Raw genomic sequence first — 26,927 nt, 5'->3', positions numbered from 1 at the left:
GTTTGTGCTTTTGCCAGTTAACAAAACATTTCACAGGAAAAAGCACAAATCCCCGTTTGGTGGGGTTCATTGTGCCACTCCTCCATTCAGAGGAGCAGGCAGCAGCATCCTGCTTCTCGTGCCCTTGAGGGCTGTCAAAAAACAGAACCTCAGAAACAACCACACTGTCACTCTGTTTGCCTGACCTTTCACCTGACGGGAGGAAACAGGACGTCTGTGCTCTAGTGTGTTTGTGGAGATAACCCGAAAGCCCGCCTGTTCTCGCTGCTGTAGTGTCAGCGACAGCTCACACGTTTCACAAATTTCAGTCCAGGTGCAGCAGAGTCAACAAGCCGCCACTGTCTCAGGGTTTAAATGGTTTTGGACTGCCATCAACCGCGGAGTATGCAATTGTGCAGCCTCCTTTGATGATGCCTTATAACATCCTTGATAGGTTCAAGTAGTGAGGACTTTTACCCTTCAGAGGTGATGAATGCGTGCAAAGTCGCAGCTGCTGAAAAGAATCAAAGGCAGTCAGTTTAAAAAGAAACTTTGACTTGGTTTATTGTCCGCATCAGCAGGTTTACATCTTACATCCATGTGTACAACAATGAAACACAACGCATGCATTTGTGTTTGAAACTAGGCACATACAGTGACTACGAATGAATGTTTACAGTTCAACTCTGCGAAACTGGACAGTTTACAGACAGAACCGACTTAGTTCAAACTCGTGCATAAAACATGAAGCCATTTAATCAAATATAACATCTCAAAGTGCACAGATCATTCATGCTGATTAAAAACAAAATGGAAAGGAAACCTCTTCCTCAAGACACTAAAGACAACAACCCTGATTTTTATTATTTTTTATGAGAAAATGCAATATCTATTTCCATATAATGTGAACCTTGTAACAATTACAGCATAGAAATTCTTAGAAAAACTGAAATTATCCAAAAGTGAAGTAATGGCAGGGGTTCCTTTCAAAGTCTTTGGTGAAGAACAGAACAGGTTCTTAATGCTGAGCGGTATCGACTGACTTATCCAGACAGAGCCCCGTGGAGGAGCTTCATAGGGTGAGGTTTCTGTCCGTTCTCGCTGATGCACGGGCTGAAGAAGGGGAACACTTTTCCCCTCGGCCCCTTGCTGAACAAGCACAGCGGGCTCATATCGTCGGCGTTGTAGAAGGCCACCTTCCTCTCGTCGCAATCCAAGTACACCCCGATCCTCTGCGGTGGCGACCCGAGCTGCAGCCTCGTCCATGGCTGCGTCCCGGCCCAGTACTCGCTCCCGTTCCGCAGCCGCAGGGTCCAGTAGCCATTCTCTGGGCTGAGTTTGATCCGGGCGCGCCTGTCCACGGTCTCGGAGGCGACGCCCAGGTCCCATTTGGGGCTGGAGCCCACTTCGACTTCCCAGTAATGTCGCCCTGACTGGAAGGCCTGGGCAGCCAGGATGTTGACGCACTGGACGAAGCGCTTGCTGCTGCTCGGGTGCAGGGTCATGGCATCGCACTCGACAGCCACGGTTTTGTCCCGGGAGACGTGGATGCTGGGATGTGCCGTCTCTGCGTCAAACGTTAAGGCAGCAGGACCTTTGGGTTGAAAAGATTCATCAGGCGCTGGCACAAATGTCGTTTTTGCAATAAATACTTGACATCAATTCACACCTCTTCATGTTTTTCGGTTTTTGCCACATCACAGCTACAATATTCAGTGTATTTATGAGGAGATTTTATGCGGTGGACCAAAAACAACAACATAAATCGCTGTGAGGGAAGAAAAATACTACAGATGCACTCTGCAGTGTTTATTGGTGACAGTCTGATAGTCCGACTCTGTTCGACTGGAGACCAAAATCCCAATATTTGTTACACCTTTAGTTGATGCTGGTGTGAATACAAAGTAAGATTAATTCATTTACTCAACGCTGGAATCCATTTACTAATTAGAACTAAACTGATTTTATTCAGGACTAACAGAGTAAATGGATCTAAAGACATATGAGCCCCAAACATTTCTGACTTTTTGTTATTCAAAATATTAAAAACCCATCTGCCATTTCCTTCTACAATATAATTATGGTCATGATGTGACCATGGGAAGAGGTTGATGAGATATGAACATTTCTGCACTGCCGTTTCACTAAAATGCCTCTGAAAGTTGCAGTATCAGTCTGTGTTTAATGATGCTCATCAGATGGGAAGTTACCTGGCTTCAGGGCCTTGAACATCCTCCTCCATGTGATGTATTGTAACGGAGCCAAGTATTTGCCGCTGAAGGCACTGATGTCAAAATCTGGCGCCACGTTCACCTCCACACTGGGCCTGAGGATTAAACACATTTTATTAGGGTGTCTAAGATCAAATAACATTAATTAGATGTCGAAGTCCAATATGTACATGACTGGTGTTAAAAGGCCTGGAGCAATTACTGTTTCACCTTACGGCAGTAAATGCTTACCTCAACTGTGGAAACTGTCAGGAAGGAAACCAAAGAAATCACATTAACTGCATGTTACACACTGGAAGAAAAGTTATAAATTAGATCAAGCTCAAGTTTTTCATTCCACCATAATATTTTAAATTATGGTCAAGTACAAGAAAAGAAAACAGTTTACGAAATTAATAGACTTGGAGTGAGAAGGCTCCACCTCAGTCAGCGTGACGTTCGACTGCTGCAGCAGCTTTATGTTATTTTCCAGCTCCCTCACAGCCAGCTCTGCGGCCTCCAGGTGATGCTGGACCTTCTCCAGTTCCTCCGCCTCCTCTCTCCTCAGCTGATCCAACGTATGGTTCTCCTCCTCCTGCAGGATCTGATGCAGAGCTCTGAACTCACTTTTGACACTCCCCTGCAGATCTGCTCCAACCCTCTGGAGAAGTGGGAAAGTACTGGTACGTCAGGAACAGTGACATTGCCAAGTGACTTGGATGTCAAAATACAGTGCCCTTGCAATATTTAATTTTAAATTCCATATTAAAGGACCAATACAAAGCACAAATGATTGGCAAGCTGAATTAAAGTCATTCACGGCTTTATAAACGCTTTAAAAAGATAAGTGTGGCAGGATTTCTATTCAACTCCACGAGGTCAATGCTTTGTAGAACCGTGCAAATGCAGAATGAATCTCCTTCCACTGCAGTTTCTGCTGCACGACTTTAGGGGAACGACGTTTATACATGAAGATACCGTTTTTTGCCTGTTCTTCTTCGTAAAATAAGTCAGGCTGGAGAACTTCAATTAACATTTGTTTTCCAAGTCCTGTGAAACATTTTTCAATTGAAATTATTGTGGGACTTTGACTAGGCCATTCAAAACCAAGTTTTTTAAAGCACCAAACAAGTTTAGAGGTAGAACTATACTTAGCTCCATCCCTCTTGCGGATAACTCTTAACTTCTGATTAGCTAACTTGCTGCTGCTAAAAACAAAAATCTTCCCCACAGCACTACGTTTTCACCACCGTGCGTCACTGTGGGTATGATGTGTTCAGGCTGATGTCCGGTGTTCTCTGCCACATAGCGTTTTATATTTAGGGTTAAACATGAAGCCTTAATGTGGATTATAATTACTAATTCATTGACTTCTGGAGGCAACACAAATGCACATTATGCTCATCAGAAAACCACATATCCTTTTTGTTCCACTTCCTGGTTATGATCTATTTCATACATTGAAATCTTAGCTGAATGGGAATGAACACTTTCTTTGCTTGTATCTGAAAAGGTACAAGCAAAAAAGTAGTGAAACAATATTGAAACCTATTTCACACATTATAACAAACCTTAATCTACAAGCAAAGAGGAATGCCAAACTATATTCACAAGACTCAACGCAGCAACTAGGTCTTGCAGCAGAGTCATGGGAGATGAAGGTTTGACCAGCACACGTAGTAATTTATCAGATCGGCTGTCTGAACAACCGTCTGAATTAGCTGGGTGCCACTGGCTGGGTGTGTTTGATGAGGGCCGACCTTGTTAGACTGCTGCAGAATGGTTTGTCAGAAAGCACCATGGTTTTAACGCCAGTCCAGCAGTTGCACTCCAACATATTTAAGATGAAGAGCCGTTCAAATGATGTAAAGCTGTTTACAAGGGGTTGAGATTCTAAGAAATGCCTCAAATAGCCACAGGACATTTGCACTGATGAAGGTTTTTTTTTTTTTCATCCACTCAAGAGCACACAGCAAGCTCTCATCTGCTTATCGCACTCGTATCTTATTTGCAACCGATATTACGTTAAATGTGAGAAGCAGAATTGTGCTCACATTTGAGGAACACAATAAGAGACTATGAACGCAGCTGAAAACACAACTGGATGTGCATAATGAAATATTAGGTTCTGTTCGGTCAAGCCTACCTTTATGATATCCATCTTGTCTCTGTCTTTGCGAATGGTGCAGAGGAGATCCTCCTTCCTTGAGTTATGGCTCTGCAATGCCGCACTCAGCTGTTTCTGCAAAGCAATATGCAAATAATGTCTGGAGAAGCTAATTCATAAAATGTAATGTAGTGGGATAGGAAAGCCAGAGCAATCAGAACCCTCACCGCTACCTATTAAATTCCTTTAAAGCTATATTTTGTGGTGATGCTGCATGACTTTGCATTTTAGAGGAAGCTATATGCTTGTATTTTATCTTAACTCAATACAACAGTGGTACACACTATTACAAAGTCCAAGTGCTGTGGATTTGGAAGAGAAATCAACATTGCCATCAGCTGCCAAGATGATAAGAGTGCACCAGCTATGCACATGAAAACATAAACAAACATCGCACAGCTGCAGTTTGAAAACAAAAATCAGGGATTTTGGTTTAAACAAATGTACATTTTATTTTTACGTCATACTCATAGACTTTAATATATTTTACTGGGATTTCAACATGAATTAACATAATGCGTAAAAATGAAGAAAAGAAAAATGTAAATGTTTTCAACCCAGGCAGTTAAATTTTTTTACAAGGTCATTGTAAGCCAGGTGAGACATTTACAAATCATCAGTGGTGGTTCTTTTGGTGTGGCTTTACACAATGCTCCTTGTTTAGGTTAATTGAAATATCCTTCCATACCAAGTGATATAACAGGGAGTGGAAGTGGACTTTGGCCTGATCGAGTCAAGCACATGTCAGTAAGACACAGATGTGGACTGAAACATGGAACACAGTTGTATTAAACTTTTACAACTCAAATGGAAATGTCTGATCATTACTAGGTTTACTTTGGAACATTATATTATCTGCATAAGATATAACACACACCAATCTAAAAATAAATGAGACAGCCAGATGATAAAACACACAGGCGGAGGAGAAAGCAAAAGCGATGAAGTCACCTCCAGATTCCTGATGTAGGTGTCTGAAGAGGAGGACCGAACCTTGTCCACCATCGCTGCCACCAGGTAGTTGGTCTGAAACTGCTTGGACCTGAACTCTTTGCGGCACTGTGGGCAGGTTACAGGACCCAGTGTTCCCCTCCAGTACCTTGAGATGCACGCCTTACAAAAGTGATGCATGCAGGACAGCATGACAGGCTCCTGGAACAGGTCGCAGCAAATGGCGCAGGTCAGGTCCTCCCTCAGGCTGCCTTTGGATGAGGAGGGAGGAGGAGCAGCAGGAGCAGCAGCCATGCTGAGACTTATTTCCTCTCCAGACTGAGGAAGTGAAAGCAAAAGATTAGAAAACAAGAAGAAACTCGGGATGGTGATCTAGGTTTTGTTCTGTCAGCAGAAAAACTCTGATGGTAAACTAAAGACATTACATTAAATAGCTACATGTCCTTTCATGCACTCATGGCAAAAAGGTTCGACTACAGCCATCAGTTATTTATTGTAAAATAGACTCCCAGAGTATGTGTAAACAAACAATATAAAGTGTAAACTCAAATCAAGGTGATTAAGTCTGGATAGCAAGCGACAGATCACATGATTCGTACTGTAAAAGCCTTTGCTCAGACTGTTCAGTTTGCCGAGACTGTTAGCATTTAGAGCCACATAGCAGCCTATGAGAAGTTCAACGGCCTAAAAACCTTATCAAAACTATTAAGTTACAACGATATAAGCGAACATTCAACACTTTAATGAACTTACGAGGTCTGCTGTTAAGTGAAGTGTGTCCAAACACTTCCAAGTCCCTCCTTCTTTGCTGCTTGATCCTGCGCTGTTCCTTCCTGTTGCTGTTGTGTTCCGGGAACCACAGTAGTCATAAATGAGCATGCGCACGATGAAGGCCGACGTTTGATTGGTTCATTTGAACCCCGGAAGCAGGAAGTGATCAGCCACAGTTGATCTATTATCTTTCTTGTCTGTTTGTTCTTTTACTTCGCTCACACGAAATGATGAGTTGTAAAGAGCAAAAATACACTGTATGCTTGCAGTTATATTTTATTTTTTTTGTTTAGGGTTTTCATGAAAGCCGAAACTGATAGAAAGTCGATATAACAAAATGTGAAGTGTTGGTACCTTGTTCATAAGGGTTTTATTTCCAAACGAATAAGCAAAAAGGAAAACGGTAAAATATTATTTTAAAATACTGAAAGAATTTTTGGAAAAATTTTTTACTTAAAAAAAGGAAAAATAATAATTTATATGTCATTAAAATATATAATGTCACAATATATGTTATCTACCCATCCTAGATAAAATGGGTATCTAGAGTGGATACCCATCCTAGATACCCATAAGGCTACAAAGAATAGCATGTAATAGATTAGAAAAATCAATTAAAATACGTTTTCTTGTTTATTTATATTTATAGGTAAAAATAAAATAAAGTAGTTTTTATTGTGCCTTTCCTTTATCTTTTTTTTTACATGGTATGTAGGATCTTTTATCAGGATCCCATGACATCTTGCTTTACAGGGTACAAATATGACAAAGCACATTAGCTATTGGAACCATGGGAACATGCCTTTATAAAAGTAAGCTGAGAAATTCCCAAGGAAATAGCTACTTGCCAAAACTTGCCTTCCTAAATCTACATACAGAATTAAAAAATTTAAACAACCGCATGGTGTTAGAAACAGATCTGAACAAGGATGTTTGTCAATTTTTTTGCCACCACATATAGTACGAAGGACGTGAAGGTTTAAATAATACTTGAAACACACTGTTGGAACTGCTTGCTACATCTTGCCAATTTACCACAAAGAACATAACTGGTTTAATAAAGCTTTATTGTAAAAACAAATTTGGTAAGAATAATTTGAGCTTACCATAAACAAAACTCTAAGTATTATATCTAACTAAATATTACATTGCTTTGTCACAACTGTTAACAAAAATTAGGTCTTCTGGAAAAGTAATTAATCACTGTTTATTCATTTAATGCTTAATTTAAATATCTTTTCTTTTTTATTGCAGATTTTTTTTTTCATGGACTCCCAAACTCCAAGTTGTACATAAAACAGAAACCCCCATAGCTTTCCAGCCATTGTCAGTGCTGTAAGTCAGTGGATTTGCTCATTATGAAGACCTGAGTGAGCTACCTGTCTTAGAAAAATCTACAGATTGGAACACAGGCTTTTTGTAATTCCTTTCTGTGTTTAAAAAAAAGCCCTACTTGGAGTGATTTTGCAGTTTTATGAAAGGTACAATGGATTTAAAAAGTGGGCTCAACACCTGTAAAGTGCAGTTAATGAAAATACTGTCTTATGTCCACTAACTGTATAATTTAACCTCTCTCCCTCCCAAAGCTTGCAAATTCACTGAAAGTGAAATGACCCTGGGGTTCTCCATGAAGCTACAAGATTATTGCCAGTAAAAGTGAATTCAACTGGACAAAGACGGAAAAGAGGAAAAAAAATACAAGATCAGTTTTACTTCTTGATACGAGTCCTGAGGCATAACAGAGACTTCCCACGTTACCTCAGGAATCCAATTTGCAAACTTCACAGACTATCCATCCCTCTGAATCAATATGTCCAATCACCTGAGACTTAAAGACTTTCATCTGTCTGCATTAGAAAGTGTTTAGCCATCAGTGTAACCATCATGAAAAACACAGCAAAAGGAGGAAAAGCTTTGGCGCAGAAAGAGAACTAGAAATCTGTTTTTTAACTTAAAGAAACATGGAAACCCACCTATTCTCTGAAAACATAATCAGATTTCATGTGCAGAAGGTATATGATGACCCATTTACATTTGCTTGTAAAAATAATCTATCGTAGCGTAACTTTTTTACTTACAATTAGACAAGGAAGTCCACCTAAACATAGCTGTATTTGAGAAGCAGACGCAGCTTAAAGAATATGTTAAAAGGATCGTAAGTCTTTCATTCCGCAAATCTTTTGACTCTGTGTTTGATTACTTTACATTGTTGAAAGAAATCCATAACAAGTGACGTGCCTCTCACTAAAACAAATGTGGAAAAGCTGAGTGGATGTAAATGCTTTTACAAGTCATTAAAAACAACAGAAATAAAAGCAGTGCATTTGGTGTTCTTTTTTTATAGGGGGAAATTATTAGCTATATTGTGCATGATATAGATAGAAAGGCAACAGTTTGGGACTGGTGGATCATTTGAAAGTGAAACTAAAGTAAAAGGTTTCCAGGTGAATGCAATGATACACTCTGGACGGTCACATTAAAGAACAGGGACTCGTAAATGTCTGACCTTCATAATGCTTTGTGGAAGTTTATCGTGGCTGCCGTAAAGCTTTCTGAGGACCTCGGTAAAAAGATGTTGGTAATCATCAGGTTTGGAAAGGTTAGAAAAAGTGATTGAAAGTTCCAGACATTTAAGACCATTGTCACCTTCCATAGCAGAGGTCGTCAAGCAACGGCCATTCTAGCAGCACAGCTTGTTAAAAAAGAAAAACATATTACAAGTAAAAATAGCAACTAAAGGCCCTAGCAACCATGGATATCTGCCTTTGTCCAGAATGCTAAAGATTACATAAACAAGTAAGACAGCCGATGGAAATAATAGGTTCAGATTTAAAGCATTGCTGTGTGACAAAAGAAAATGTCAGAACATCTGTCTGTGATCCAGGAAAGTGTCATTTTTCAGCAATAAAACTACTTTCAAAAGGTTTTTAGCAACCATTTAAAAATGGTTGCTGAAGAGGAATAAAGTTATCGATTTGAAATGACCAAGTAAAAGTACTGACCTTTCTCAAATATAAATGTTGTAGATGGATCTATGAGAGAGCTGTTCATCAGAGGAAAGAGCACCAACATCACACATAAGAAATGGGAAAAAGTGCCTCAGTGCCACAATGCGATCCCTCCTGTTCTACAGTCTCCAGAATCAAACAACTTCATTTACATGTGGAGGTTGTGGGTGAATCTCATTATTAAGACACCAAGCTAAGGCCAAATGGCTGCCTTATCAGATCAATAAGGCTGACGCTGATCAGCACTCTGAGAACAAAGCGAAGGAGAGAACTGGGCGCATCTTCAAATCCCTGAATTCAAACAGTTACTTAATGTGGCTCCTAAGCAGCTCCAGGAAGGTGGATCAATTAGTCTCTAGAGACCAAATATCTCTTGTTTTCTCCTTAGTTATGAAAAAAATAATAACTCTGAAACATGTGACCATGAGGTGCAATGAACTGGATGAGATGAATATACACAAAGCAGACCAAAATAGTGAAGTGAAAGGAAAATCATAGCTGGTTGTCCGTCCGTCCGTCCATTTTCTTACACCTTTGTCCCTACTGGAGGCGTGCTGGTGCCTATCTCCAGCGAGACATTTCGGGCGAGAGGCGGTGCACACCCTGGACACCGCCTGTGTGACAGAGACAGACAGGACAAACAACCACGCACACATACACTCTCGCACACACACACTCACACCTAGGGAGAATTTAGAGAAATCAATTAACCTGACAGTCATGTTTTAGGACTGTGGGATGAAGCCGGAGTACTTGAGTCAATATTGACTTGAATCATCTTTGACTGCAGTTACATTCTCAAAGCTTCTGTAGTTTCAAACAGGTTTTTTTGTTTTCCCTGTATTTAGGTACATCTATCTTCACATAAACTCTGAACAGCTTCCCTGTCCAACCTGAAGACAAGCATACCAACATCATGATGGTGTCACAATCACGTTTCGGAACAAATGTATTTATACTAAGATTACGCCACACACTAGGGTTTCAGAGTAAAGGGGGCTGAGTGCAAATGAATGCCAAACCTTTCACCTTTTTTAGTTGGACGAGATAGAAGTAAAAGTTTTTCTTCGCACTTTTGGTTCTTTTGATGAAGCTCGGTCACAAAATCTCCCAATGAAATACATTGAGATTTGTGGTTGTAATGTAACAAACTGTGAAACCATATGAAGTCTTTTGGAAGACATTGTATGTCACACTGAAATGACAAATAAATTGTCCTCAAGAGACTGAGACACCCATTCAAAACGCATTTATTAATTTCAGATTAATAAAACATGTTGTGTTCGAATAGTTTGTCTGCAGCTCGGGGCCTCAAATGTTCTTTTATTGACCTGATACCTTGATGAAGTCCCTACATGTTCATGTCTGCAGTTTAAACTTAAAAACAACGGCGCATTGTTCAGCAGCTTTCATCGTTTTCAGGTTGTCATGGAGCTCACAGAAAGGAGCATACGTGATTATTTCCAGGGGAGATCAAACTACTCTGGCCTTGGTTCCGAGCCGTTCCTTTAAACTAACTTGATCCCAATCGTGGAAATCAATCAACTTGAACACCGTTCATCTGAGATCAGACTGGAGCAGAACGACGAGGACCATAAACTGAAATGGAATAACGGCATGTTCGTGTCAGGGATGCGTCTACACTGTGCATCACCACAATTAGAAATACAACATCGAATGCAATAAACTTTGAGATGTTCGTCTACATAATAAAAATGAAGATGAGAGAGACGCCTCGGGTAAAATTGTGGTGTGCGGGAAGCCCACACAGGACGCGGCCATTGCGCAGATCTCCAGCGGACCGTTCCTGGCACAGATGTTGGCGCCTCACTCCTACTCTTGACTCCGATGGATCTGATTCGGGAGCGCTCAGTAGATCCACAAGATGAGCACCCCAGGCAGGGAGGAGCTTCGGGAATTTCACACCACTTGTTCCACGCCACTCTTGAGTGAAGACTCGTTTCCCAAAGTAGATTTTGCGGCGAAAGGTGAGTCCATTAACACGCGATTGGCATTCGTGTAGACCGTAAATTGATCATGCGGGGCTCGATATGTGTCCAAGTGCACCAGGGAGGCGCGGAATGTTCATTTTTTTCCTGTTCTTGTGACGCGGGCGCAACCTGTAACCGAAACTGTCACATGTGCGTAATTTGGATACCAAGTAACCTTTTCAAAGCGAGATGATGAAGAGTCCAAATGATGCGAGACAATTATAGTAATTTGCATGTGTTTTGGAGGGTTGAATGAGCCTTGAGAGCTGTGAAAGATATATTTCAAGAGTGAGAAAGTGAAACAAATGGTCACAAATTACGCGTCAATGCATAATTGATTGAATTGGGTTATTTAAATATACCAGTAACTCGCCATTGATGTGAGCTGGATCCCCGCTTCAGCAGGTGCATCGTGAAAAAAAGAAGGGAAAAAAACCTCCTGGGATAAGAAATTATAGGAAGTGTCTTTTTTGTGCTTAATTTGTAAATGTAATTTTTTTTTATTACTGTAAAAACGTTGCCTGAACGGAGATAAATGTCATCCATTTGCTCTTGGGCATCTTTGCGCTTTTTGGTGGTAAGAGGGTCCTGCTGAGTTGCTTGACTACGGCCACATTTTTTGATTTGCTTTATAGCTTTCCAGTAAATCTTCAAACCATTTCACTGCATACATTGAATGAATCAAAACTTCTTTATACAGACAAAGAGAAAGATAAAATCAAAACTGTATTAAATAAGGCAACCTGGCGTGCAGCCTGTTGAATAAGTTTTTATCTTTAAATCAGCTGGGAACACAGGTATCATATTTCTGCCTATATTGCAAATATTACATATCAACTTTGAAAGTTGAATGGAAAAAGAAATTCAGTAAACATGGTTCTTCTGGAGACCTGAAGCCTGCAATCAAAGAGAATAAAGAAAGATCTCGATAAATTATGCCTGATTTCTTCTCAGTTCTTCCTCCAAGAATCAAAACTTGAAATATACTATGAGTGGTGTAGCAGCTCTCTAACTAATTTGCGCAATACATTTAAAAAATACAACTGAGAAAGGAGTCTGGAATTCTACAACAAAATTTCAGAAAATGAGCATAAATATGTCTTTTTAGAAGGACAAAAATCAGCTAAAACTTTTGTGCTGCTTTTTGTGTGTTTGGATCATGATATAACAGGAGGCACATTAATGGGCATGATCACCTGGCATTAGTGAACATCTCAGACAAGCAATTTCAGCATAGGTTTTATAACATGTGATTAAAACGTGGCTCAGCCTTATGTGTTTTTTCTCCTCGTATATCTCAGGTTCATGAAATTCTTGTTTGAGGTTTTTCATCTGACTGATTAATGACTGAATGATTAAATGCGTCCCATATTCTGCCTATGTAACTCTACATGACTCAGTGCAGCAGGGCCACCTGCTGTCTACGTCTAGCTTACCTTAACAGTTCAACAGTTTTTCAGTGAAAATGTATAAGAAAATGTAAGAAAATCATTTCATTGCATCTTCCCCTTGGTGTCGACTGGAACGACAGAGATGATTATTGGCCGTACTGCAGGTGCACGATTGGGTTAGCAAGGAGTGACTCAGCAGTCCAAACCTCATTGAGACTTGATAATCATCCTGATGGAAAGCATCGCCCAGAACATGAGGTTTTCATAACACCTTTCCTTAAAATGAAAATGGGAGATCTTTGATTATGAAATCTCACCGGTCCAGTCTGGTCCTCTTCACAAACTGCTTCCATTTGTTTGGTTGTTGAAGTAGATTTTATTCATCTTTTGATTATGAACTATTTCTTAAATGTTCTTTAAAATTTTTAACAGAAAACTGATAAATAGATTTAAGTAGTCGCTGAAAAGGATTCCCCAAGATGCACGTGCTAATAAAGTGCGATAGTTTATCTCTAATATGGAGTTCCTGTGTTCATTAACCAAAAGCCTTTTCTTACACTATGTGACAAATAACAACATTAGGATTAATCTGGCAAACCATTAGTTGACAGTCTAACCCACCAGTAGAAATATATCTGTATGCAGCAGCACCTTGTCTGCATACGTAAATTAACATGAAAAACAAGATTTTGAATTGCATTTATTTTTTCCTTAATATTAGGCCTGCATTTGTTCTCTTTAATATGAGCTGCAAGCTGTGTAGGCACACATTCTGCAGCTCTAATGACTGAGCTTTGAACTCACTGACTACCCCTCATTGCTTCTTCCATCGTGTCCTTTAGTGTCAATAGAGGCACAGGTGTTCCTAAGGGGGAAAAAAAGAAAAAGCATGCCGTAAATAAACAGGCAAGCAACACAGAGAGCAAAGAGAGGAAAGATGTTTTCTCATTATTGTCAGTTGACAAGATGGACCAGTTAGTGTATTTTTTGGTTGGAATTTCTACTTCTGTTCCAGGAAAGCTAATTTTCTATTAATTTCCCTCTGTGTGACTGCTGCTCATGTTGCCTTTTCTCAGCCTTTTAGAACATCCACCTTTCTCCCTGCAATCAGGGAAGATTGTGTGAATGAGAGAATCATCATTAGAGAATCATCTTATCTGCTAAATTGCGCCGAGTTCTTATTCTTCAGCTTTAAATAATAGTTGTCTTTATGGTGGTGACATTTGCTATGGAAGCTGAAGTCTGGTAAAAAAAAAAAACATACCGTTTAATTCTTGTTTCATAAGAAGCTCTTGTACTGAGGAGGAAGTGATATTGGAAACAAATAGCATGATTTTAAGATACATCCACCAATGTTATCATTTTTGCCTTCATGCAGCCAGTGCTCGTTTCTACCATTGACAGAGGCGCATGTGACAGAAATGAATGGGAACAAATAAAAAGTGTAGCACGCATGAAAAAAGGGGTCAAAGAACCAACTCACGGCCAAGAGCATGCAGACCCCCAGCTGAGAGACCTCGGCAGAGTTAGTTGGCAGGATTTGACAGCCAAGTCCTCCTAACTGCACTCAGTAGTCCCACTGGGAGTTGTTGTTCGGGAGAGTATGTGAAGGTTGGTACATGTCGCCCCACTATGCAGGAGCAAATGACTGATGCAGATCCCACTGTGCTTGCACACACAAGAAATACAGATCACAGGTCTTGAATTCTGAATCAGACACTTCTGAAGCAGCTGGAGTTTATTCCCTTACTTCATATTTTCATATTTACTGAGTGAGTGGACAAATTAATTAGTAAATGAATGAATGAACAAACAAACAAACAAATGAAATATCTATTTCGAACATATAAACTACACATTTTTAAAGAAAATAGTACACAGACAATTAAGAATAATAATCAAACATAGAATAAAAATAAGGAAAACAAGAGTACTTTATTGTCATTGCAGTTACCTAAACTAAAATTATTTCCTGCTGACTCACAAAATGAACGATGTTAACTAGATACAAATCCAGTAAGAAAAACAACTGGGCCTCTCTGCTTAGCCCCCTCATCCAGAGACCCCTAATTTGGGAGCAATAGCATTGGTTTCCACAGACTCTGGGGATCAATTAAACTGCTGTCCCCTGAATTTTACCCCAGAGAAGCAGAAAACGATGGATGGATGGATGATAAATAGCATCATAACCCATGTATTGTCATGTTGCACTAATCAATATGGGGTTGTGGGGCTGATAGAAGTTATTGTACTTGAAAAATAATCTGTTCCTCACCCATGTAGTGCATGTTTCTAAAAGGCGCCATCTCCTTCCTCATGGCAGAGGGTCAATCAGTGAACACCTCGGGTGAGTTACAGCCGTGCCGAGAGTCTTTGACTTCTGCTGCAGCCGGTCATGATACAGCGTCGAGGGGTGAGAGTGTACTCCTTGTGACCTATGGTGCAGGAAAGGTTCCTCCTATTTTTCTCCTCGGGGCTCCCACACCCGGCAGTACAGCAGTGATACACAATGCTCTCTGTAGTGCTCCGACAAAAATTCCCAAGCAGCTGAGATGGCATATTGGCCATTTTCAGCCTCCGGAAGAAAAGAGCCTTTGCTGAGCATTCTTTTCAGGGCTAGCAGTTTGTTTTTCTTTTTTAACTACGTCTGATCCTCACTGGTGTGAATTGGATGGACACCACTTGTTTAAAATAAAGTTATTGCCTGTACAACATTCAACCAGATGTTGGGTCTGCTACCTGCATTTATACCTGAGATTAGTCGGGTTGAGGTGGCATCATTTGGAAATGTGATTTTGGTGTTGGAAGAGTGTGTGTGTGTGTGTGTGGTGGGAGGTGTCAGTCATTGTAAAGAGGGTAAGGACGACTGGACTCAACACAAAGCCCTGTAGCACACCTGTAATTTCAGAGGTATGTATGATGATGTCTGGCTTCTCATTCCTGACATTTTGTGATTTGTTACTGAAAAAAAATCAACAATCAATTCACATAGTGTGTTGGGCAGTCCAAGGCTGGTGAGTTTATTAAACAGTTTTTGAAGGATAATAGTGTTAAAGGCAGAACTGAAGTTCACAAATACAGAGCTCCAGGTGGGATGAGGGCGGCTGAATGAAACATGATGCATCTTCAACAGACTCAGTTTACTCGGTAAACATCCAGGAAGCCGGCAGGATGCCTTCGATGTGCAACACCACTCTTTGAAAGCAGCTCATTATGGTGTAAGGCCTTAGACGGTCGTTATTGAGGCTGGTGGCTGATGTCTTCTTTGGCAGTGGGATGAATTTGGTGGTTTTGAAGCAGGTGATGAGCACTGTCGCGTGCTGTAATGAGAGACCAAATATATCAGTACACTTGAGGTGTCCTCTCACCTTGCTGTTAAACAAAAGGGTTCTATTGGTCAGCATTACCTCAGTGCAGAATTTGATGTAATTAAAGCCAGCAGAAACGTATGTCTCTGAGTCAGCTCCCTGTGAAAGCACACCCTGTGTATGCTTTCAAAACAGTCCTGTAATGTTGCACTATCCTCACAGATGCTGGGGTTTTGTGAACCACAGGTTTATATGATAGATTCAGGATCAATGAAATGTGATCTGTCGTCTGTCGTCCCCAGGACGTTTGTGATGGCACAGCTTTGTATGATCACGGGACGTTTGCATATAGATGCACTGGGATATTTTTGTTTCCGGCTAGAAAACATACATTTTTATGGCACTTGGGTGTGACTGCTGTCATATCTGCATTATTAAAGTCTTTAGGATGAGCATTCATTTAGATCAGGGGTCCCCAAACTTTTTCCTGTGAGGGCCACATAACTTTTCCCTTCTCTGGTGGGGGGCCGGAGTCAGTTTGTAACAGAAAAAGTGTGACGATTGCAGGAGTGCCTAAATGTAAAATGTATATTGTTTTTCAGAAAGCACAATCAAATAACCCTCTCTGGGTTCTTCACAGAAAAAAATCCAGGAAGGATCATAGTCCGTATTTTCCTAACTATGAGCCGCACCGGACTATAAGCCACAACCCCAAAGTTTTTTTGTTTTTTTTTAAACCAGTAAACATACACATATAAGCCGCAGATATCTCCAGGTTTTCCACAACGATGCAGCAGCTGCAGAGGGGGGTGGACATCCAAAATCTGAGTAATAACAGGTCAATTGAATATCACATTTATTACGGTTGAAAAAGAAAAAGTTGCCAAGTTTAGATTTAACTGAACTGATTACGGTAGTTTCCGAACGGTAACTGTAACAGTAAAAGTGCTGATCCTTCGTGTTGCTACTAGCATGTGCTAAATGAAAATGGGCGCCTTCTTCTTCTTTAGATTTCAACAGCAGCTTGCATCCATTATTGTTGCACTACTGCCATCTACTGGATCCTAATATCTATACCTCAAATACTCATAATGATCACAGTATTATTTAAAAAGCCGTTAAATAGCATTTCCCCTCAATGCTATTTAACTGATCAACAACATTCTCAAATTTCAATTCCCTATTAAAACCAAATTCCGTTTTAATGGGCGCTTTCTTTTATTTTCAATGATTCACTTTGTAATGGTGTCTTGTACCAAAACTAATCAGCCAAACTCCTTTCACACGAGTCTGGATTAATTAGTTCTTCCTTTATTTCCATGTCAGAGCAGCTTACAGAAGTGTTTTACATTCAGATACATACATTAGAAGTACAACTGATACAACAGCTACCTCAGAATGCTATGAGCTGCAATGCTACATAACGACCTAAGAAATCTTAGCGGTCTGCTAGTTAGCAATGACGTAGCACATAATCAAATCGCCCGCAGGTATTTCCAAAACTAATTCAATAAACAAGTTACTTCTTTTATCATATGTTAACATAAAGGCTCGTTTTGAAGTATAAGCTGCTACTTACAGGCATTGCTTCGAAGAACTCGACCTGGAATGCGGCGTTCATATCAAACACGTGTGTTCATCTGCTCTACCGCTAGCAAACAACCGTACTGATTAAGTAACATAAAAGTCGAGCAGTTCCCCAAAAGTCCAACAGATGGCGGCAATGCCATGCAAAACAAAACAAAACACTCACAGTTTACAGGACACACTTCCTGCTCAAGAGCCCCCTGGTGGTTGAAGAAAAATCCACATATAAACCAGAAAATACAATATATGAAAAAAAAATCTTAATGCTCTCTGGTATTGTTCAGGGGGCAGGACCAAATGTGGAGGCGGGCCGGATCCGGCCCGCGGGCCGTAGTTTGGGGACCCCTGATTTAGATGATAAGAAAGCTATGCAGCTCTTCCAGTGCTAGGCCTGTGTTAGCTTGCAGTGAGATGTAAATAGCTATACAAAATATAGAAGTAGTGGATAAGGCACTCTTGATGTAAAGAGCAATGTTTCCCCATAACATTTACTGCAATACACCTGTCGTTGTTGATATGGATACTAACTCCAGTTGGTGTCCAGATGTGAACTCTAGTTTTACCAGAGTTTGCGGATCTATCTGCCCAATAGACAGTGTGGCCAGCTATGCGAATAGCCTCAAGATTTGGTAGTGCTTGTTGACGTAGGTTAGCTTTCAGACTTGCATGGAGGCCACTGCGCTTGCCCCTAATTCTGCTTCACTTAATTGCTCCTACTCAGTTTGAAAAAGAGTAGGAAAAAAGCCCAGGCTTATTATATTCTACTCCTTACTCATCCAGAACATCCACCATGTAGCTATGTTCTGTCTGAAAGTGATGTTCTATTAAGTTTGTGTCAAGCTGTTTTGCTTTCTGTTTTCTCTGCTCAGGTGTTGGTGCAGCCTCGGTATTGTGGACCTCTCAGTAAAAATGAGCCCGCTTGACACATCCAACGCCACAGCAGAAGCGGAGCCTGGCGAAAGTGAGCTGTCGTTTTTGTTCAACGACAGCTTTGATTCATTCCAGCCCGGTTTCAGCTCTGATATCACCAAGCACCTTGGAGTCCAAATCACTCTAATAATGGCTTATTCCTTAATAATCCTGCTGGGGCTGCTGGGAAATTCCCTCGTCATCTACATGATTATTCGCTACAGAAACATGCGGACAGTGACCAACTACTTCATAGCCAACCTGGCCTTGGCAGACCTTCTGATGGTCACTCTTTGCCTGCCCTTTACTCTGATCTACACTCTGCTGGATGAATGGAAGTTCGGTGCCGTGTTGTGCCACATGGTCCCGTTCGCCCAAGCGCTGAGTGTTCATGTGTCCATCCTGACCCTGACTGTCATAGCTCTGGAGCGTTACCGCTGCATTGTCTTCCACCTTGGTCGACGCCTGACCTGGCATTCCAGCCTCTTCATCATGGCATTCACCTGGACTATTTCTTCTGTCCTGGCAGCTCCTCTTGCCATCTTCAGGGAATATCGCTACGAAGAGATTCCTCCTATCAATCTGCGCATGCCTGTCTGCTCTGAGAAGTGGCCCCACGGCATCAACAGGGACGGAGTCATCTACAGCCTCTCAATGATCCTACTGCTGTACATTCTTCCTTTAGCAATCATCAGTTACGCCTACATATGCATTTGGGTCAAACTGAAAAACCACGTCAGTCCGTCCAGCCGTAACGACAGCATCAACCGACGCAAGAAAACCACAAAGATGCTGGCGCTGGTGGTGGTGGTGTTTGCAACCAGTTGGCTGCCTTTACATGTGCTCCAGCTGGCCACTGATCTGGACTTGGTGCTCCGGTTTGAGGAGTATAAGCTCATCTTCACGGTGTTTCACATCGTGGCCATGTGCCCTACCTTCACTAACCCTCTCCTCTATGGATGGATGAATAAAAACTACAGGAATGGCTTCATAATGGTGTTCCGTTGCGAGGACAAGGCAGATACTTTCCACCCCGATGGGTCGTTCAGGACACGCTCTGTGAGAGGGCCCACTCTGAACGGCCGTAACAGCAGACACCCTCCCACTGCTGTATGAGATTTGTCTTGTTTAATAGCAGAATTTTAGCACATTAGCTGGACTTCTGCTTTAAGGGGTGTGTGGTTCTCAAGAAGCCTTTTGACTTAAAAGAACTGACCGATGGGTGCATTTCAATTGTATCTATCCCGAAGCTTTCAGCTCCTTGTTGATTTTCATTTGTCATTTGTCCACAAAAGTTCAAAGTACAGGTACCTTAGATACATATGTGTCACTTACTTCTGGTCAATACTGAACTGCTGAGGTGTTGCTGCTGCTCACAGTGTCTTCAAAGTAAAAAACAAGGCAAAACAAAACTACATGTTCAGTTATGCTTTTGGTCTAGTGTTTCCAGCTGACTAAATTCCAGCTGGAAAAATGTGTTATTGTTAGCAAACGCAACATTTAGGCCTGACTATTTGCACAACTACGATAAGATTAGGAGATGGTTTTCTAAATGATACCAATAAAGCATAATTTTCTGACCATTTTTTAACACTGGATACATTATAAAACAGCAGTAAGATAACTACCAATTATGTGAAATCCTTAAGCTGCTCTCACGCTATTTTCTGCCTTGCAATGTGTGCTGGGCCTTAAAAATGAGTGTTTAATAAAACTAAGCAGGACAAAAATGTATCATTTTGGAAACATCAAATTGTATCACAGTTTTGATGGATGTTTGTCACTTTTGACATGTCCCCACTTTGCATAATGCATAAAATTTGGGATTACATGGAGCATTATTACGTAAAATCAACTTTTTTAGCTTTAGACCATGTTATAATGTTATTTCCTCATCAAAACCATGCCTGGTGTGTTGCATTGATTCTTTCATGCATGCTTGAGAAATCCTTTAATCTCATTTTGCACAATCATTCAGATGTACAAAACTCTTGGTGGGACTGATACCGTCTTCGCTTCTGAGCCTCTTCCTAGTGATCATGTAATCTTACTCAATATTTTTTCATTGATTACTTCATTTATCTATAGTCAAGTGTTCAGTGTCAACAAATTTTTAACACTTCAACATTTTTAACCAGGGCTAGTTTACAACGTCTTTCTCCAGTTGGGCTTTCGGTTAAGCATACAATGGTTTTTATATGAACTATCCTACAGTATTAAACACAAGGACAAGTGATGCTGGAAAGTGATTTACCTAAGGCTGTATGTAATCCCACCCCAATGAAACACTCGGCAGATAAGCAACAGTGTGACAAAGGTGTTAGTGCCTAACGCAATTTAATGTTATATACTTAACTATTCAGAAATGGCTAACAACCTTTCAAAGCTCCACCCTTTTGAGGGTATTTTCAAAAGCACTACCTCCCTACCCTGGACCCTGCAGCTTAAATGAGAGGATACAAGAGATAAGAACCCCTTCACATACACAATGGTTGACACAAGGCTTTGGTCACTAAAGAGGGCCCAATGCTTTGCATGCAAATCTCTTTATAAGGCTCCTTGTTGAATTGTGAGTGGTACTTGTAAAGTACATATCTAATTTATTCAAATATGTATCTAAAATGTTTACCTGTGTCTTATAAAACATGTTCCACTGTATGTACAAAATTCTTGTTGCTAAATAATGTTCAACTTTGCGGTATACATTCTAGCGAGGAGGCAGAGATTTATGTGACAGTGAATGTAGGCTTCTCATGGTAATTGTTTTCGCATTCATCCAAATCCTCTAATCTGGAGAAATGAAACTGTTCCGGCTCAGCAACATTCAATCCTCTTCCAAGAAATCCAAAAGGCAACGTCACTAATATTCTGTACAAACAGGAAGTTAATTGTTCTCACCTGGCCACCATCTGTTCTTGATTAGGCAGAGCAGTGGGACTCTGTGTCCAGAAGAATGGGACTGGAAACCAGTGACCTGTGTGACGCCAGGGCAGCACACTATTGATGTCTTCATTACAGAAACTTGTTCAAGGGGATGTAAAAAGAACATGCAATTCTGTGTTCATTACGCTGCTGCTAAAGTGACCTTTCTGTTGATGTTACTTAATAAATGTGTGGACATGAATCAACAATGAGGCCTCTGGGCACTGATTTCAAGCCTGGACCTGACACGTTACAGCTGCTGTTTCTATAAAGACAACTTATTGTTTGTTCCTCTGTGTCAAATAAAGAGATCTTGGTTGTGTATGTCTTTATTCCCAGTGGCTACTGATTAGAGCAAAAATATGATCCGTGTAGTGTAGTCTCAAACTGAACAGTGATTTAATTTGGGTGTTTATATGAATCCTTGGGTTGGCAGCATATTGCATCAGTATACAGGAAAAGATAGCCCTCAGACGATGGACTGGATTTATAAAAAAGGATTAAGTAAATCCAGTATAGCATTAAAATAGCTAAATTACTAGTGTGGCCCACATATATATTTTTTATTTTTATTTCTTATTCATTGTAAGTCAAAGAGAATAGCTATAACCATTACATTACTGGTTTCTAACTCCCACATTGCAGATTTTCTGGCTTAAGCATATTATTTTATGTATTTCAGGCTTCAAGCCTTTAAGAAGAAAAGCAAAATCTCATCCTTAAAATTTACAGTATTTTCATACAGTCCGGTATTGGTTAATATCAGTCACAGACAGAGCAGAAAATAAGAGTTTTATCTGAGTACTTATTTGTAGTGACATTTTACTGAACAGGAAGAAACTTCAGCTGTCAACCCTCCTTACAGATGCACAATCTGCAACGGGCGACTAAAAACTGGGGCATTTTGCGCAGGGTCTCTGCTGCCATCTAGTGATCAAAACAAGCATCACCAGCGCCTCCTGCCGGATGTTCCGTCGACGCTTTGACCTTCTTCTCGGCCTGGTGACGTTTGACATCTCATGTAGGTGGTCGCACGATGGACGTTGCTCCTCACGAACAATGAAATGTCCGCTCTGATCTTTTGAATATCATCACTGTGCAGGTCAGTGTTTATTTCGTCAGTGTTGAGCCCTTCTTTCTGAGTATTGATATGTGACTAAATACAAATCTATGCCGAGAGAGTCATTCATTCACGAGGCTAGCCACATGCTATGCTAGCTTCTACCATCCAGGAAGGGAGCTAGGTAGTGTGGACGTGACGAATGTGACAGAAACGACTTTAAACACGTTGACCTACGTCTTTTTTTTAAAATACATGAAGCCCTTATTTAAACTGCAAATACATCATAAAGCCATCAGTAAAAATGGCCCACCGTGCTTTTTTATAGCTTGCTAGGTTTTTATGTGGGTTTTAGCCACCTTGCACCGTTATTCTACAAAATATGAATGAAAAATGTCCGCACAGTCATGACTGACTTTTGCATAGATGCACTTAAATCCTGCTTATTCGTAGCAGTTATTTAAACCCGGAAACGGCAGCAGAATGATCTACAAATATGATTACTGTCAACCTTACTCTACTTCTGCTTTATCTGATTATAACTGACTTTTTTTTTTGTGCTGCAGTCCCACAGAGTACTGCCAGAGTAAACCAAGGGAACAATGGGGAAATACGTTTGCTGCACAGGTTTGCTGAAAAACACCTGGGACCAAGTTTGCATTGCTTTCTGGCAACGTTATCCCAATCCTTACAGGTGAGAAAAAATGTCTTGGTGTAAAAGTGCACGATTATTAACTATGCTGTATAAAATTGTGCAAGTAGAATAGGTCTTTACATTTGCATACTGCAGAGGTTTGTTAATGGAGATAAAGTAATTGATGAACAAACACTCTTATAAGTACACACATAATTGTAGTGTACCTACAACCTTGTTTTCTTTTTGTTATAAAACATCAATTATTGGCCATTTGAAACCATAAGGTGCTATCATGCCAAGCTGAAAAATGCATTGTGGGAATTTTCTGGGACTTTGAAATGATCAAAGTCATATTACCAAATGCCAAAAAAAGTGAGCATGCACTATACCCCCTGTCACATGAGGCAACAAAGTGGGATATGAAAATCTTTCTGGCATAACTGTAAAAGCAGTTTATTAATAATTAGAATCGTATTACATAATATGCATACTGTCTTGCAAAGTTCTTCACACCTTCAATTTCTCCACGTTCTGTTACTTTATCACCACAAACCTATTTATTTATTGTGATTAGCTGCTATGTACTAACACAGTGTCGTGCACAATTGTAAACTAGGAGAGAAATGATGATTTTTTTATTTTTCCACAAAGAAAACATAAATTTTATCCAAGTATTCAGTCTCCTTTATTCTGCCTTCAGAATCCAACTGATTAGTTAAAAAATAAAAAATCCCATCTTTGTGTAATTTCATCTCAGTCCGACATACAACTGTTTTTGTGGAAACCTCAGAGTTTGTTGTCAGTAAACAAATTGCATCACAAAGACCAAGAAGGAACACACCAGGCACGTCAGATAAAAGCTTTGAAGGTTTAAAATCATGTTGAGGTCATAAAATATCCCGAAACACTGTTCAGTCTGCTGCCTACATAGATGAAGTTCAGTTTGCTGCTAGCCATGTAAGGGAAACCGAAAACATGTGGTAATTACAGATGGTCAAATGAGTCTTAAATTTTAAATTTTTGACATACAAAAAAGGTGTGTGTGTTTTTTTTTGTTTGTTTTTTTTTAGGTCTGTGCTATATGAAATATTATTCTGAGTCCAAAGATTTATGATGAAATTTAGTTGTGCGTTTAGATTTTAGGACAAATGTGTAATTTGTTTCAAGGAAGAAAACATTTGTTTTTTGTATGAGACTAGTTGTGTGAATCCTTTTTATAGTCTCTTTAGATTTTCCCTTAGTTTCTCACATAGTTTGGGGGAAAATCTCTTGTATTATTGACATTTTGTTGTTGGCATTCAATCCAGAATCTGCATAACAACATAAAGAACTCTTAAATCCTCCATTTTCTATTTCCTTTTATGATTAAAAACTTTGCTTTTACTCATCATGGAAGGAACCAAAAATTCACGTGTCTCTGGATCAGCAGTTAACTGAGACCTGTAATTAAAATACATCGCATTTTATTAAGTTAAGATTAATCTAAAAAGAAAGCGTTGCTATAGAAGCAAACAATTGGCAAATATCCACAGACCCTAAAGTATTGCTGATGTCGTGAGAAGAAGCAGAAAACTGAGCTGTGTTTCCTGAACACTGTGAAGTCCTTGTTGACGAAGACGGACGTTTTGCTGATTTACTGATCTAGGATTTCAGTAGTAGTCAACACAGAAATCAAACCAATAAAATCCTTTCATACTAAAAGGCAACACTAATTTGTTACTTTGAGAATTTAAAAGTTGTTCAAAAATAAATGCATTGCAAACAAAATCAGATTTTTAAAATTTTACCGCTCCCTTTGGTTTCAGTAACCACGTCTTGACGGAGGACATCATCTTCAGAGACGTTACTCCGTCCAACTGCCTCATTTCCAGACGTCTGTTGACCAAAACCAGCCGTGCGCCTCGCTGGATGGAGCCGTACCTCCCAAAGCACATGACCAACTCGGCGTACATCATCGAGGACTCCGTCGTAGACCCTCAGAAACGGACCATGACCACTCTGACCTGGAACATCAGCCACGCTCGCCTCATGGTGCGCTCCGGTTTTTATCCAGCACAACTTGGCTTTTGCTCAGAGTCAAAACATAATTGTGATGATTTTTTTTTTTTTCCTGCATGCTCTGCCAGTCTGTGGAGGAGCGGTGTTTATACCAAATGAACCCAGAGAACGGCTCCTGGACGGAGATCAAACGGGAAGCCTGGATCTCTTCCAGTCTCTATGGGCTTTCTAGAGCTATTCAGGTCAGTAGCGTAAAGTGGAAAGTGGTACCACAGCGCAGAAAGCAGCATGGAGTGGCTGATGGGGAGGCCTCCCCACCTGTCTTCTGTTCTGTGGCATCAGCAGCAACATGCCAGAGTTGAGATGCAACAGCTGAGCAATTAGCCCAAGTAGTTCCTCATTGTTGCTGTGTTTACATAAACACACTTTGTCTTTTTCCTTTACTGACTTTTGTTCACTTTTCAGGAATTTGGTCTGGCAAGGTTCAAGAACAGCGTCACAAAGACGATGAAAGGCTTTGAGTACGTGCTCTCCAGAATGCAAGGTACATTATCATTTGAAGAGGTTTTTTTTTTTTCCCCCAGATTTCCCCTGGAGTTGTAGTAAACCTTACAGGTTCATGAAGTTCATTTATTTTTACAAGCATGTAGTTTGGGCATTACATTAATTGTTGCAGATGCAGTTTTGTCATCTCAAATCAGAGTTTTTGTTGATCAAGAATGACAGAAAATAACAGCTAAATTTTTGTCAGAGAAATGTAAAAAAAAAAAAAAAATGAATTAAATTTCTCAGAATGCTGGGACACCTAGAAACTATGACGCACCACATTCTGAGTCAGAACAACACGAAGAGGAAGCAATTTAATGCTTGTCTGCCTCTTCAGCAACTCATTTCTATGCAGACATAGTTAGCAGACGTATGCTGCTGATCGGCTGTGAGACTTTTTCTCCTTTCTTTTCGATGGCTACGTGGATTTTATTAAAATTGATTGGCGTTTGTGAAACGTGGGACATTTTGATGTGATCTCGCCATAATATACATTGCTGTGGAAAAAGTGTACGTTTTGAATACCTGCCCGTTTTGTTTTTCACATCAGCTTAACCTTTACCTCTATCTACGTCCTGAGCAGGAGAATGTCGATGCGTTTCACTTAAAGCCGTGCTTTGTGTTTCTGTAGGCGAAACTCCGTCCAGAACGTTGGCGGAGACCGCTACAGAGCGGGCAAGAGAGACGGCACTGGCAGCTAAAGAGAAAGCCAAGGACCTCGCCTCACATGCTCAGAAGAAACAATACGTATGATGATGCAGCTGCAGGCTTTTATATCGTGACTATTTTACATTCGACCACTCTCATAGCTCACGCAGTTACTTTGTGTTTTGCAACGGATCCCAGTGTTGGTTTAAAAACACCTCTGTGAGGACGCATCCTGCTGAACGTGGTGGTGAAAAGGCCTGAGCTGGGTTCAAGAGCCTGTTCCACCCGCCCTGATTGTGTTTATTGTACCTACGATGCCACGTCATTTCAGTATTTACCACAGATGGAGATCTTGAATATGGCCCCCGGGTGCCATAAAAGTAATTGTGATGACTTGTACTGGAAGTGTTCCTTAGGCTCTTGCTCAGCCTTTCTCTACCCACCAGGATTTGCCTTTATTTTCACTTCCCGTCTTGTTTTGTTTCCCCCATGTTCTTTATTGTTAACTTGGAGCACTACTTTAAAATATCACATCAGTTCTTTGTGATTAATTTATGTGTTATTATATCCCAATTGTTTTGTGTTGGTTCAGTTTACCCAGTTCTACCTTAGTTCTGATGCTGAGACTGGTTTCCTGGCTGCTTCACATTGTCAGAGATCAAAGCTCGATAACGTCTCGTCACCTGGCATCTCTGCTGCTGTGTGAGAGCGATACATGAAGCCTCCTCTTAACTTGATTGTCACCTCGCTGTATACATTCATGTAGTCCTTGTGACTCTTCTTGCTTAAATGAAGTATCAGCTGGTCAATAAATTGACATTTCCTAATAATGTGGTTTTCTGTG

The 26,927-nt window shown here is 40.4% G+C and overlaps 3 protein-coding genes and 1 long non-coding RNA gene across 4 annotated transcripts; 2 read left to right on the top strand and 2 right to left on the bottom strand.

Moving 5' to 3' along the window:
• Positions 1–517: 517 nt before the first annotated feature.
• trim105 (tripartite motif containing 105) lies at positions 518–6,201 on the bottom strand. The gene is made up of 7 exons (XM_008419922.3): positions 6,061–6,201; positions 5,308–5,625; positions 4,336–4,431; positions 2,632–2,850; positions 2,442–2,455; positions 2,190–2,305; positions 518–1,573 (listed from the first exon to the last, which is right to left on the bottom strand). Exons 1-7 carry the CDS (start codon positions 6,184–6,186, stop codon positions 1,023–1,025), a joined length of 1,440 nt encoding a protein of 479 aa, XP_008418144.2. The 5' UTR covers positions 6,187–6,201; the 3' UTR covers positions 518–1,022.
• A 4,171-nt stretch (positions 6,202–10,372) lies between these two features.
• Positions 10,373–21,518, top strand: npy7r (neuropeptide Y receptor Y7). The gene is made up of 2 exons (XM_074186864.2): positions 10,373–11,074; positions 18,233–21,518. The coding sequence occupies exon 2, from the start codon at positions 18,273–18,275 to the stop codon at positions 19,386–19,388; it is 1,116 nt and encodes a 371-aa protein (XP_074042965.2). The 5' UTR covers positions 10,373–11,074; positions 18,233–18,272; the 3' UTR covers positions 19,389–21,518.
• Positions 15,460–18,218, bottom strand: LOC103471112 (uncharacterized). The gene is made up of 2 exons (XR_534586.2): positions 17,356–18,218; positions 15,460–15,788 (listed from the first exon to the last, which is right to left on the bottom strand). It is a non-coding gene; the product is annotated as an uncharacterized LOC103471112 (long non-coding RNA).
• A 618-nt stretch (positions 21,519–22,136) lies between the features above and the next one.
• prelid1a (PRELI domain containing 1a) lies at positions 22,137–26,913 on the top strand. Its single transcript, XM_008419925.3, has 6 exons — positions 22,137–22,296; positions 22,821–22,948; positions 24,697–24,922; positions 25,018–25,131; positions 25,355–25,433; positions 26,067–26,913. Exons 2-6 carry the CDS (start codon positions 22,857–22,859, stop codon positions 26,186–26,188), a joined length of 633 nt encoding a protein of 210 aa, XP_008418147.1. The 5' UTR covers positions 22,137–22,296; positions 22,821–22,856; the 3' UTR covers positions 26,189–26,913.
• Positions 26,914–26,927: the final 14 nt, after the last annotated feature.

The sequence above is a fragment of the Poecilia reticulata genome, chromosome 10 (assembly GCF_904066995.2).
Source record: "Poecilia reticulata chromosome 10, P_reticulata-male-v2, whole genome shotgun sequence".
NCBI classification, from domain to species: Eukaryota; Metazoa; Chordata; class Actinopteri; order Cyprinodontiformes; family Poeciliidae; genus Poecilia; species Poecilia reticulata.
The sequence above is the reverse complement of the archived record's forward strand: the minus strand, read 5'-3'. Positions and strand labels throughout refer to the sequence as shown.

Bases quoted from the DNA above. Each gene is read 5' to 3' on its own strand.
- trim105 (XM_008419922.3), bottom strand. From the start codon at position 6,186: ATGCTCATTTATGACTACTGTGGTTCCCGGAACACAACAGCAACAGGA. The intron at 5,626-6,060 runs GTAAGTTCATTA...TCACTTCCTCAG, and splicing joins TTCACTTAACAGCAGACCTC to TCTGGAGAGGAAATAAGTCT. The intron at 4,432-5,307 runs GTGACTTCATCG...ATTGCTTTGCAG, and splicing joins CCTACATCAGGAATCTGGAG to AAACAGCTGAGTGCGGCATT.
- npy7r (XM_074186864.2), top strand. From the start codon at position 18,273: ATGAGCCCGCTTGACACATCCAACGCCACAGCAGAAGCGGAGCCTGGC.
- prelid1a (XM_008419925.3), top strand. From the start codon at position 22,857: ATGGGGAAATACGTTTGCTGCACAGGTTTGCTGAAAAACACCTGGGAC. The intron at 22,949-24,696 runs GTGAGAAAAAAT...CTTTGGTTTCAG, and splicing joins CGTTATCCCAATCCTTACAG to TAACCACGTCTTGACGGAGG. The intron at 24,923-25,017 runs GTGCGCTCCGGT...ATGCTCTGCCAG, and splicing joins TCAGCCACGCTCGCCTCATG to TCTGTGGAGGAGCGGTGTTT.